The 14,240-nt window shown below is 43.5% G+C and overlaps 1 protein-coding gene across 1 annotated transcript in view; it reads left to right on the top strand.

Moving 5' to 3' along the window:
- The window catches only part of KLF13 (KLF transcription factor 13), a 40,236-nt gene extending 27,114 nt beyond the window's left edge, over window positions 1-13,122 (top strand). The window contains exons 2-3 of the mRNA XM_080980857.1: window positions 2,818-9,099; window positions 11,484-13,122. Of these exons, the coding sequence (XP_080836983.1) occupies window positions 2,818-3,110 (293 nt within the window). The 3' untranslated portion in view covers window positions 3,111-9,099; window positions 11,484-13,122. The remainder of the gene's footprint in view (window positions 1-2,817; window positions 9,100-11,483) is intronic.
- Window positions 13,123-14,240: the final 1,118 nt, after the last annotated feature.

The raw sequence follows: 14,240 nt of genomic DNA, 5'->3' as shown, positions 1-14,240 counted from the left end.
AGCCACAAGGGGAAAGGGATGAGCCATTGCTGCTGCTGCTGTTGCTGTGAGTGCTGGAAGGAAGAGCGCTCCCTGCTGTAAGGCCCATTTCCACCTGGCCCAGGGGGCAGGGCCCAGACTCACCTGGAACAGCTAAAAGAGGCTCCTGGGAGGCTGAAGGGACATTGCTGCAACAACTCTTGGGTTGGGGAAACTGGCTAAAATGTTTTAAAATGTTTTAAACAGTTCTAATTTTGGTTCCTCTGTTTTGTTTTTGTTGGGTTGGTGTTGGTTAAATGTTTAGTTGGGGTTGGCGGTTATTTTAATTTGGGTATAACTGTAAACTGTTATTGTTATTATTGTTAGTGTCTTCTTTATTGGTTTGCTTGTATAAGGTATTTTGTTTTTTAATGTTTTATGTTTTCTTGTGCTTTTATTTATGTTGTAAGCCGCCCAGAGTGGCTGGGGAAACGCAGCCAGATGGGTGGGGTATAAATTTAAAAATAATTATGATTGGTCCTAGCAGTAATGGCAAGCACTTCTGCTCCCTTGGAAGAAACAGGTGATTCAAACAAGAAGGTCAAGTAAGAGTAGCCAAGCCGGTCTTACTAATATTTATTTTTATCTATTCATCTTATGGGTAGGAGAAAACACTGGCAACTTGATGGATATTCTTCTTTCCTACATTAAAGCTTGTTGTACATTCAGCTTCTGTGGTCTGATTTGATTAAAACTGTAGAGTGCTAGTTGAATTAGGGAAAACATGCCTGATATAATTCAAGGGGCAAGTGGGACTGACAACCTCATCACGCCTCCTCATTCATCTCCCTGTCAAAACCCAATGCATGAACCGCATGAATTACTTCTTCTCCTGTGCAAAAAGCAGCTCAATATGAAAAGGCAATCTGGCTAAGAAAGAAGAGAGCTAAACAATGGATGTTGAGGGAAAACAATGGATATCATGAGTTGCCGGGAAGCAATGAGACAGGAACGATATCCAGTGAAATTTAAAAAAAGCAGGGTTATGGTCTTCATGGAACCCATAATGTATTTGTTTTTTTAAAAAATCCCCTCATTCACCTGTGAGACTCTGATATGGGATGTAAAATAAGGTTGTTGTTTTTTAAACTTTATTACTAAACTTTGGAATTAATATCTTGGGATCTAATGGTAAAGTTTGGATCGTGAAGCTGTACTGCTTTAGCATGTGGTTCCTGATGAGCTACCTTCTCCCCTATGTACCTGCCCACTAAGATCACCTACAGAGACCTTCTCTTGCTGTACCCAGACTTGAGAACTTCCGACCCAGGGAAGTAGCTGGAATTTTGCCACTGTGTTGAGGCCCGCTTGTTAAGCAAGCTCAGAGGCTGAATTCCTTACTTATTGCAATTATATGCAGCCTTTCTGGTTTTAAAGTGCTTTTAAAGTGCTTAACAGCTTTTTAAAAGTGCTGTTTGTTTTTTATTTTTGTAAGCTGCCTTGAAATTCAGGAGAAATGGCAGGGTCTAAAATAATTTTTTTTTGGTAGAAAGTGCTGAATAAGTGTAACAACAACAACAACAACAACAACAACAACAGCTGAGTTTTTTGTATGGGTTCCCTAAAGCAATATGACTACATAGCACCATAATGTGCATACAGTTGGATGAGCAAAATGGAGAAGTGTTGCTTCCTGTTGAGTAGAAACTTCTACTGAGAGCACGCAGGTGGGGGCTGTTGGGTATCTGGGTGCAATTCTGCTGGCTCAGAGGGGTTTGCACTGGTTAAGACAAAGCAAGAGACCTCCAGCTTCCCAGGCTATCCCTATACTTTTATCACTACGCTGACCTCCCCCCCCCCGCCCCTCTTTAATGTTTATTTAGACTGGTAAGTGTAAGGTTCCGTCCTCTTTACAACTTCCTGCTCCTCCTCTCACACTTTTTCTGGACCTTGAGGTGAGAGTTAGTCTTGGATCTTTATTTTGAGAGCAAAGGTGGGAAGCATGGATTCTTTGCTCCTCCAACTAGATAGTTAGCTAGGACTATAGAATGCTTCCCTATTGAGAATGTAGATCAGGGGTAGGCAACCTAAGGCCCGGGGGCCGGATGCGGCCCAATCGTCTTCTCAATCTGGCCTGCGGAAAGTCCAGGAATCAGCGTGTTTTTACATGAGTAAAATGTGTCCTTTTATTTAAAATGCATCTCTGAGTTATTTCTGGGGCATAGGAACTCGTTCATTCCCCCCCCCCCCAAAATATAGTCCGGCTCCCCACAAGGTCTGAGGGACGGTGGCCCAGCCTACGGCTGAAAAAGGTTGCTGAGCCCTGATGTAGTTCCATTAGTAAACATAACCTTTCTTACTTTATACCAAGACTCCGTCTGAATACTTTCCAACCAAAGGTGTTTTCCAAGCAAGGATTCATTTAACTAAACTAACTTCTGCTGCTGCTGCATATAAAGTCTGCATTCTAAGCAGGCTGGGCAGCGTTCCTATGCAGAAAACCCACAAACTCTCTCAGCGATCCAGCGCCTCACCTTTGAATTCCTCTATCCATTTCAGTTGGTCAGGAGCCCGCTTTCATTATTTTAGCCCCCAGTTTATTGTTATTTTATTCATTTCTGGATTGAAGAGTTTTCCATTTTCTTGAGCATTTAATAAAATCTGATTGTCTTGCTGCTGCTGCTGCTGCTACAATGCTGGGAAATGTGAATAGGACTAGGCTGCTGCTTTTATTTTGTTATTATTTTAAAATGCTGTAAGCTGCCTGCCTCCAGAGTCTTTCAGGGTAGAAACATTTGAATAAAATAGTAATAAAACAAATACCGCTATTTCATAGTCTCTCTTTCTCTCTCTCAACAGGCGAGAGGCCTTTTGAATGCCGTTGGGAAGATTGCAACAAAAAGTTTGCCCGTTCCGATGAGCTGGCGCGACATTTCCGCACTCACACTGGGGAGAAAAAGTTTGGCTGCCCTCTCTGCGAGAAGCGCTTCATGCGCAGTGACCACTTGACGAAGCACGCCCGCCGCCACAGCAATTTCCACCCCAGCATGCTCAAGAGGAGGAGCGGCAGCAGCTCCCGGACAGGATCGGTCAGTGACTATAGCCGTTCAGACGCATCTAGTCCCACCATCAGTCCTTCAAGCTCCCCGTAGACCTGCCTGCACTGGACGCCAGCACTTTGCTCTTATCATTTTATAGATATCATTTTTGGAGTTTTATTTGCCTTGCACATTTTGCTTATCCCCCCCCCCCCGTCTTTTTTTGTTTTTGTTTTTATACATCGTTTCTCCAGCAGATTATCTCTGGCACAATGGAACTAACACTGATAAGCCTCTTCTCCATCTTCTGCCAGCAATTTTTCTTCCTGGTCAAGATTTTCAGTTATTTTGTCAGCCAGCCTTCACTCTCCAGAGCCTTAAGAAGACGCTCCTGTTAATTGTTTTTAAATATATCTATATGTGTGTATATTTTTTAAAAAATACCTTTGCTCAGGTGTCAAAGCAAATTTTATAAAAAAGAGGTTACAAAAGAGGAATGCCTAATTGAACTGGATTGACTTTCCACCACTCCACAACCTCCTCTCAACTTTCTCAGGGATAAGTATTTATGTAACACAGTAAGTACAATGAAGACACACTCTCTGCAGCCTCAGCAGGCAAACAGATCTGCACTCAAAATGAGTGGGGCCGAGTTCTTCCACTCACTGAGGAGGAAACCAGCGCTGGACTTCGCACTCAAATGGTTTGGTTTCACATTTGCTATAGATAGGTTTGGGGAATCAGGACCATCTATGGCATGCCCCTGGATGACTTCATTAAATCCCTCTCCCTGCCCCCACCCCGTCAATGTCATTTCATACCGAGGTGATTTTACCACATCAACTTCCTGCTGCAGAAACCTTGTCTATAAAGTTCGATACAGTCCTACCTTCCCCATGGGGGCGGGTTGAGGGGATTTTTTTTTAAACTAATGAACTCGATGCCTTTATCATTCCCACCCACCCCCAAATATAGGGAAATGTATTTACACTGGGGAACAATGCATTTAAGTTCAAAATGGCAAGTTTGTGGTTTTTAGGCATTAGGGATTTGTTTTCCAGGGTTCTCCTGTAAAATGCCCTATGGAATAAGTGAGGCTTCTGCAGAAGAACTTCTCAGAGGCTTGTGAGCCCCACGCTGTCCCTGAGCTGGTCTGTGTTGCTTGCTCATCTGTCACGGGGCCACCAAACATAGGTGCCTAGACTGTATCAACTTGAACTATTTTATCTTATGCAGGGGGTGGGGTGGGGGTGGGGAGCAATATTGGGAAACTGTTTATATAAAGTTTCATCAAAGCTTTATCCAGGTACTTGTTATAAAGACCCTTGGTTTTACATTGCTTCAAAGCAGAGGCTTCCATATAACACTGCACTGTAGCTATTTGGTCAGTAAGTGACAATTGAAACCAAGTAGTAGTAATCAGAAAATGGTCTCTTATTAGGAAAGGGTAAAAAGAGAGAGCAGAACTTGCATCTAGAAAGTGTTACAAACATGGTGTTTTAGCTCAACAGCACTCCGTATTTCTCCTACACTCGCATCCCACGGGTGTATGGTTTGACTGGGCATAGATAAGAGAACCCCTCTCCCAGCCAGCTAGTCCAGGGTTCCCAGATGGACGTCCCACTCTCTTGGCTACCACAGTGGAGATCAATCTGCCACGTTACTTGCCTAACATCTGTAAGGAAAGCTCTCTCAGTCACAGCTGGAGGGGCCAACTGGCCACATCCTGAAGTGCCTGGGTGGGAGATTTGTGGCCATTTCAAAAATAGGCACCTCACCCCAGCAAGAGAGATTTGTGTGCATAAAGAGCCTTCCACCTGCATTACTGGAGTGGAGGCACATCTTGCTAAAACTGGCTTGGTGCGCAGATCTATCTTGGGTCACCCATTGTTAAACACTTACAGTTGGGTCAGGTTCTAGGTTTATAAATGCAAACTTTTTTAAACCAACAATTGGTCTATGCATTGCAAAGTGCATAGACCTCATTACTGCCAGCTTGGTTGGTTCTGAAGCTGTATATTAAACATTCAGGGTTTTTTCTTTGTAATTATCTTCTATTATTATTATTATTATTATTATTATTATTATTATTTTACTGTAAATGATGAATGCAGTTGATTGTAGCACACCAAAACAAACTCCACAACCCCAAACTGCTGTTTACAATAAGTATATCTACATTCCAAATGTGTCCTGCTTTCCAGTAATTCCATTTTGCCACCTCTTTAACAAACCCCCCCCAAAAACAACAACATCGTTTCTAGGTACATACAAAGATTGCTCTAAGTACAAGGTTCTCTCTCTAATGAACAGTCACCTACAAAAAAACACAGGTCAAAATTTAGATATTTCTATATTTTATGGCTCTAGTTTCAAAGTTCACATTTTCATTAACATTTCCAACTTCATTCAGCTATAAACCGTGCTAGACAAGGCTTTTGGTGTGGATTTATAACTACAGGCAGGAACAATGGATCAATTTGGCTACTATTATGTGCAAAATCTTGCTTCTTTTGTATAATGAGTTGCCTTACCTCTATAGCTTTGCAGGGACTGGCCAAGTAAAGCTACTCAAATATAGGAAATTCACATTTCAGATAATTTTCATCGCTAAGACTGGGGGTAGGTATTGGGAAATATCCAGCACAACTAAGAAGGAACATAAATTACCTATAAAAAGGCACACACGCTAGGAATATAGCTAGCCAGCAACAGAGATTGGTTTGTTAATAGGAGAAAGTATTTATTTTCATAGTTGGTAGGATATGAAGGACTGCAAAATCTAATCTAACCATATCACCTGTTAATAAAAACCACTTAAAAGAGCATTACTATTTCTCACAGAGAACAACCTCTCTCTTTTCTTTGACGAGCAGTGTGAAATTGCAATAATAAAAGGTACTATGCACTAGTAAATTTCCTTTGAATCATGGCCAACGCACAAGTAAGCTGAGCTGATGCTTAGAGTGGCAATATTTTGAAGGGTGCAGAATGAAGCTGCATGTGATCCATGGAAGATGCAATGCTTGATCCAAGAGTTATACCAAAGAGTTAATGCTGGTGCAGGTGATCTGGTCATGGAGTATTGCCAGCCTCGCATCAGTTATTTGAGTAGGAGTGCTTACGCTAGGGGACACAATGGGGTCCATCTAATCCAGTATAACTCTCCTTGGTCTTTTCCATCTCTGATAACCTGAGATGCCAGGGACTGAATCTGGCATCCTTTGCACATGCAAAGTGTGTGTTCCTCCATTGAGCTTTGCAGCCACTTCATGAGAATTGCTTAGATAAGTAGAAAAATACAGGCAACTCTCTTAAACCTAATCTCAATGTAGCCTACAAGTACATATGGGTCAGGACTGTCACCTAGATATGTAAACAAAGGGAAAGTGTTGCATATATATTTGGGATAATTTCTAATTTGGGATTTGGAGGGTTCATGCAGATTGCTTCTGACATGCTTCTGAGATACTTAAAAAACCATTTCCGTTCTTTACAGTTTCATAAATAATAGTAAACATACACCAAAACACTCAGGGTTTCTCTGGTGACAGAGAGGACACAAAACCTCATTTCAGCCCTGCTGGCAACTGCTTGGCTATTCGTGTAACTTTCATCTAGTTTGCTCATACCAGCAAGACATGAAGGCAGATGCAGTTTCCTCCTTCATGTATGTGTGTGTTTTCTTTTTATCTCAAAACATTGGATTATATGTAGTTATCTGTAAAGTTATCAAGACCTCCTGAGCCACCCCCCCCCCCCAAGCATTAATATTCCCAGGCTTTTCAGCTCCATGCTCAATAGCACATTTTGCAAAAAGAAAAGAAAACTTGCTGTGTATTGGTGTCATGTGCAGATGCATAACTGACCCAAGAGATGAATGAATCCATTTCTGCACTCAGGAGAGTGTATTGTCAGGTTACCCTTTTGTCCTTGTGTAAGGAGAAACAGGTATATTCTGTTCATTTTACATCAGCAACCTCATGGCAGTAGGTGTTGGCACAGTCATAGAGTGATCGGCAGTAGTATTGCAATGCAGCCCAATAAGCAATATAGAGATGCTTCCAGAGAGCATCTAAGTGCATATGTGCTTGGAACAGATACATTCAGATAAATATTAGGAAGTGGTAGAGACTCTTTGGCGGGATGGGGAACCATCTTCCATCTTAGATATTACTGAACTTCAACTCCCATCAGCCCCAGCAGGCAGGGCTGATGGTCAGGGTGATGGGAGTTGTGGCTCAGTGACATCTAGAGGTCCAAAGGTTCCCTAAGGACTGTGCTAAAAAATGAACAGTCCTTCTAATAATAAATCCCACCCACCCCCACTCAAAATCCCTGGTGGATCTGCTGCTTCATCTGAATCTGAATCTAACCAATGGCAACAATTGAGGCTGGTTTATGCTGGGCTTTATGATAATCTGGTTCCAGCTGCCTGACTAGACAAAGGTGACTGGAAAATACGTAGGCTAGAGCTTGTCTACACAAACAGTAGGTCAGGTGGTCAAGGGTTGAGAGGGTCATAGGCGAAATGTCCCTTGGTGGGCCCCCTTCTGACAGACACTCCAAGCTGTGCCAGGTAGACAGGTCTAGCCAGCCTTTCCCTTTCCCCACAAAAGGCATTCCAAAGCACTAAATGTTAGGGCTATTGAGATTTGTTAAGATTACTGGAGTCTTACTGGATCATGCCAATACCTAGTATCTAGTCCATTGTTCTGTTCTCACAGGGACCACCCTGATACCTAAAGGAAGCCTATAAAGAGGACAGGAACACTGGGAGAACTGAAGAAACAGTCACCCACCCCAAACCTGCAATCTGAAGGGGCTGAAATGGTAGAGTTTTAAAGAAGCCAGCTGTTGGCTGCTACCATGAAGAACAGAATATGGACATGGATACTGATGCCTAGTTGTATCAGCAGGGCCATTTGTTTGATGGTTCTGATAGTTTTATGAAGTATAGTGAGTTCCTGGATCGCCAGCCTCAATTTGTATTGAGCCATGATGGGCCATGACCCTCATATGCATTCCAGAGCATTCAGGGGAATAATTGCCCTGCAAAAACACACTGCAAAGAACCGAGTGCATTTCTCAAAACAAAAGCACATTGTACCTCCTCTTCCATCACAACCCACTTGTTTTGCATAGTGAGTTGCCATACCGCTATAGGCTTGCAGAGACTGGCCAAGAAGCTGGGCTGATGACTAGAGAAACTCTAAGCAAGAGGGCTGTATGCTCCGGGAAGGCCCAATTCCCCCCATCTAGTTTTTGCTTCGTCGTTTGTTATTCGGTAGCTGTTTACAATGGTGTCCTAGGAATAGTGTATGGTAATGTATATTTATAAGTGAACACACACCTGTGCCTGATGGCTTTCTGTATTTTACACACATTTTAGTGTAAAACATCATGCCTTCATTTCGCAATATCTTTGAGCCCTGCAGCCTTCTGCTGGTTCTTAAAAGCCCTCTGCACTTGGGGTGCTTTGTAATATAGGCCAAGAGCAGTGCTTTTTTGGGGGGGGGGACGCAGGGGTATGCAGACCCCTAAACATTTTGTGAATCTTTGTACTTTTGTCCATTTACTGTATTTATTTCCCCCGATTAGAACTATAAAATTGTGATTTTCTAGAGTCAAAATGAGAGTACCCCTAAACACTTTTTTTAGGAAATAAAGCACTGGCTAAGTGTCATGTTTAGGATCAGTTTCCACAACATGGAACACAAAGGTTCTCACCCACTTTAGGCAATTAGCATTCACACCTCGCTTAATCCAAGCAATAATGATCAGAGTTCTAGAAGTTAAGTCGTGTGTTAAGCAAGCTGCTTGAAAAAAAGCTTTATGTAGCCAAGCAGAAGGAAAACAAACTTCGTGTATGACTATAAAGCTTGTCTTCTCATAATCTTTTATTTTGCAAATTTAAACAGGCAACTGCATACGCACACTGATTTCCTGATGTGCTATTACTCCCAAGTAGAACTTGAACAATGCAAAAATAAAAATGGGAGTAATCCACTGGGAATTTCTTTGCAGGTTACCATCAGAGGCCAGGATGCACTATCACCCGAACCAAGTCTTAAGCGCTTCCTGCAAAGCAAGGGCAGTAAAGGTAGAATCATAGAAGAATCATAGAATCATAGAATCATAGAGTTGGAAGAGACCACAAGGGCCATTGAGTCCAACCCCCTGCCAAGCAGGAAACACCATCAGAGCACTCCTGACATATGGTTGTCAAGCCTCTGCTTAAAGACCTCCAAAGAAGGAGACTCCACCACACTCCTTGGCAGCAAATTCCACTGTCAAACAGCTCTTACTGTCAGGAAGTTCTTCCTAATGTTTAGGTGGAATCTTCTTTCTTGTAGTTTGGATCCATTGCTCCGTGTCCGCTTCTCTGGAGCAGCAGAAAACAACCTTTCTCCCTCCTCTATGTGACATCCTTTTATATATTGGAACATGGCTATCATATCACCCCTTAACCTCCTCTTCTCCAGGCTAAACATGCCCAGCTCCCTTAGCCGTTCCTCATAAGGCATCGTTTCCAGGCCTTTGACCATTTTGGTTGCCCTCCTCTGGACACGTTCCAGTTTGTCAGTGTCCTTCTTGAACTGTGGTGCCCAGAACTGGACACAGTACTCCAGGTGAGGTCTGACCAGAGCAGAATACAGTGGCACTATTACTTCCCTTGATCTAGATGCTATACTCCTATTGATGCAGCCCAGAATTGCATTGGCTTTTTTAGCTGCCGCGTCACACTGTTGGCTCATGTCAAGTTTGTGGTCAACCAAGACTCCTAGATCCTTTTCACATGTACTGCTCTCAAGCCAGGTGTCACCCATCTTGTATTTGTGCCTCTCATTTTTTTTGCCCAAGTGCAATACTTTACATTTCTCCCTGTTAAAATTCATCTTGTTTATTTTGGCCCAGTTCTCTAATCTGTCAAGGTTGTTTTGAAGTGTGATCCTGTCCTCTGGGGTGTTAGCCACCCCTCCCAGTTTGGTGTCATCTGCAAATTTGATCAGGATGCCCTTGAGTCCATCATCCAAGTCGTTGATAAAGATGTTGAATAAGACCGGGCCCAAGACAGAACCCTGTGGCACCCCACTAGTCACTCTTCTCCAGGATGAAGAGGAACCATTGATGAGCACCCTTTGGGTTCGGTCAGTCAGCCAGTTACAAATCCACTGAGTGGTAGCATAGTCAAGACTGCATTTTACCAGCTTCTTTACAAGAATATCATGGGGCACCTTGTCAAATGCCTTGCTGAAATCAAGGTAGGCTACATCCACTGCGTTCCCTTCATCTACCAGGCTTGTAATTCTGTCAAAAAACGAGATCAGGTTAGTCTGACATGACTTATTTTTCAGAAATCCATGCTGACTATTGGTGATCACAGCATTCCTTTCTAGGTGCTCACAGACTGTTTGCTTAATGATCTGCTCCAGAATCTTCCCTGGTATTGATGTCAGACTGACTGGGCGGTAATTATTTGGGTCCTCTCTTTTCCCCTTTTTGAAAATAGGGACAACATTTGCCCTCCTCCAGTCTGCCGGGACTTCGCCTGTTCTCCAGGAATTCTCAAAGAATGTGGTTCTGAGATCACATCTGCTAGTTCTTTTAATACTCTTGGATGCAGTTCATCTGGCCCTGGAGACTTGAATACATCTAGACTAGCAAAGTATTCTTGTACTATCTCCTTAGTTATTCTGGGCTGTGTTTCCTTTGCTGAATCATTTGCTCCAAATTCTTCAGGTCGGGCATTGTTTTCTTTATCGGAGAAGACTGAGGCAAAGAAGGCATTGAGGAGTTCAGCTCTTTCTGTGTCCCCTGTTTGCATTTCACCATCTTCTCCTCTGAGTGACCCCACTGTTTCTTTGTTCTTCCTTTTGCTACGAACATACCCACAAAAGCCTTTTTTGTTGCTTTTAACCTCTCTAGCAAGCCTGAGTTCATTCTGTGCTTTAGCTTTTCTGACTTTGTGTCTACACGTGCTGGCTATTTGTTTGAATTCCTCTTTGGTGGTTTCCCCCCTTTTCCATTTTTTGTACACATCCTTTTTTAATCTTAACTCAGTTAAAAGTTCTTTAGATAGCCACCCTGGCTTCTTTAGGCACCTTCCATGTTTCCGTCTCATTGGTATTGCCTGACGTTGTGCTTTTAGTATCTCCCTCTTAACAAACTCCCAGCCATCATGAACTCCCTTTCCTTTTAGTATTACTGTCCATGGGATCTCACCCAGCACTTCCCTAAGTTTTATGAAGTCGGCTTTCTTAAAGTCAAGAAATTGAGTCCTAGTATGCTTGGCTGCTCCTTTCTGCTGTATAGTAAACTTCAGAAGAGCATGATCACTCGCGCCTAATGATCCTTCCACTTCTACCCCACTAACCAGGTCATCAACATTGGTTAGGACCAGATCTAAAATGGCTGTTCCTCTTGTTGCTTCTCCCACTTTCTGGACAATGAAGTTGTCTGCAAGGCCAGTGAGGAATCAGTGAGGTAATTTGCAATCATGGCTGGATTTTCCACCATGGTGTTGGTAGGAGTTACCTGCCACATTATCAAGTCAAGAAGAAAGGTTCAGTTTAGCCTTGACCTGAAATATTGTTTGTCTATGTGCAGGGTTGTTTTTGTTTATTTGTTTGACACATGGGGGGTGTTTAAACATGCAACTCCCACTCCCACTTATGGCCTGAAAGTGGTGCAGTCCAGGAAATAAGTTTAACCCTTGGTTTGGGTGATGGTATCAACTAGTCGCTATTGAACTGAAACAAAGGATCTGCTCTCTTGTGTAGCTCTCCGTGACTTGACTTTGGATATATAGGAGGTCTTGCTGGGGCCCTGCACCCCTTCTGTTTACCAGGCTGCCTGCAGAGAGCTGTCTGATAGCCTCCTATATGTTGGGGATAGGAATGTGTTTATTTCTCCCCAGTGAATCCAAATACAGTATATATAGCAATGTTTCTTCCACAACTGAGTGGGAATATCTTCATAACAACTCTGGGTATTTATTTCATTACAATGAATGATGTGCCTGCCCAAAATTTCTGGGCACATATTGCTTTGAATATTGGAGAAGTGGAACATTCATCTGTGGCTTGGGGCTGGTCTACATATTACTCTAAACACACCAAAGTGCCTATAGGTTATAACCTTTGTCCCTTTATGATCACAACATATCGCACCATCAAGAAGCATATTCTCTTCCACATCATCTGGGGTGCATGACTAACAGCACAGCACCTTTTGGGGCTGATGCATTCGGACCAACACCAGCACCTTCCACAGCGTGGAGAAGCCCCATGTGAAGAGGAAGTAGGATGTGGTTACTGGTACAACATGCCATTCAGCTAGGGATGAACACTTGGCTCTCATTCCTAGGCTTGCCTTTCCCATTGCCTCCTCAGTATTTGTAACCATCCCTTCCCCTGCCCTTTGGTACCACCCAGCACTGTCAAAATGAGATTGTAAGTGGGGATCTGCGAAAATGCTGCCGTGTATCCTCAACTCCTGACAGGGGTGTTTCTGTCCAGGGCTCTTCCTGGCCTGGAACAGGAGCCCTGCTATGAGATGATGTTTCAGGAGAAACATCACCCTCCAGAAACCTCCCCTTACTAAAAGGCTCAAGCAGCAACACAGAGGTGTTTCTGCATGGTAAATGCAATGTGTAGACCACCTCCAGGTCCTATGTCTGTTGAAGCCACAACTGTGTATACTGCTTTTAGTTACTTGTACATATATACTGAAATCTTTGTGTGATTACAGGAATGAAAGTATGTGAATATCACATGTTTACATACATATCTTCACTTTGAGGGTGAAAAATGGCAGCACTTGCCATCACTTCACTCTCATCCGTTTTCCGAGCAGCACCTCAAAGCTTTCATGGGTCATGTTTTTTGGATTTTTTAAAATGAATCACTACATCGAAGTATTGCAGTTGTACAGTCATATGTTGATCTCTACTTGCTCTACTGTAATATTTTTTAAAATGTTATTTTGTACTGCATAGATTTATATATTGTGACAATGTTCCTAATCAACAAACAGAAAAGACAGACAATTAACAAATGTCAAATGTCAACTTGTATGCATGATTAGTGATGTTTGCATTTCTAAATAAAATTAATAATTAAGACAGAGGCATTTATCCATTTCTTCCAACATAACATAATGATAATAATAATAATTTATTATTTGTACCCCGCCCATCTGGCTGGGTTTCCCCAGCCACTCTGGGCGGCTTCCATAGAAACCAAAAATACAGTAAAATATCACAGATTAAAAACTTCCCTGAACAGGGCTGCCTTAAGATGTCTTCTAAATGTCAGGTAGTTATTTATCGCTTTGACATCTGATGGGAGGGCGTTTCACAGGGCGGGCGCCACTACCGAGAAGGCCCTCTGCCTGGTTCCCTGTAGCTTTGCTTCTCGCAATGAGGGAACCGCCAGAAGGCCCTCGGCGCTGGACCTCAGCGTCCGGGCAGAACGATGGGGGTGGAGACACTCCTTCAGGGATACTGGGCTGAGGCCATTTAGGGCTTTAAAGGTCAACACCAGCACTTTGAATTGTGCTCGGAAACGTACTGGGAGCCAATGTAGGTCTTTCAAGACCGGTGTTATGTGGTCTCGGCAGCCGCCCCCAGTCACCAGTCTAGCTGCTGCATTCTGGATTAGTTGTAGTTTCCGAGTCACCTTCAAAGGTAGCCCCACGTAGAGTGCATTGCAGTAGTCCAAGCGGGAGATAACTAGAGCATGCACCACTCTGGCGAGACAGTCCGCGGGCAGGTAGGGTCTCAGCCTGCGTACCAAGTGGAGTTGGTAGACAGCTGCCCTGGATACAGAATTGACCTGCGCCTCCATGGACAGCTGTGAGTCCAAAATGACTCCCAGGCTGCGCTCCTGGTCCTTCAGGGGCACAGTTACCCTATTCAGGACCAGGGAGTCCTCCACACCAGCCCGCCCCCTGTCCCCCAAAAACAATACTTCTGTCTTGTCAGGATTCAACTTCAATCCATTAGCCGCCATCCATCCTCCAACCGCCTCCAGGCACTCATACAGGACCTTCACCGCCTTCACTGGTTCTGATTTGAAAGAGGGGTAGAGCTGGGTATCATCTGCATATTGATGGACACCCAGTCCAAACCCCCTGATGATCTCTCCCAGCGGCTTCATATAGATGTTAAAAAGCATGGGGGAGAGGATGGAACCCTGAGGCACCCCACAAGTGAGGGCCCAGGGGTCTGAACACTCATCC

The sequence above is a fragment of the Podarcis pityusensis genome (genome assembly GCF_964106645.2).
Source record: "Podarcis pityusensis genome assembly, chromosome: 14".
Lineage (NCBI taxonomy): Eukaryota > Metazoa > Chordata > Lepidosauria > Squamata > Lacertidae > Podarcis > Podarcis pityusensis.
This window is presented reverse-complemented; position numbering and strand designations above follow the sequence as displayed.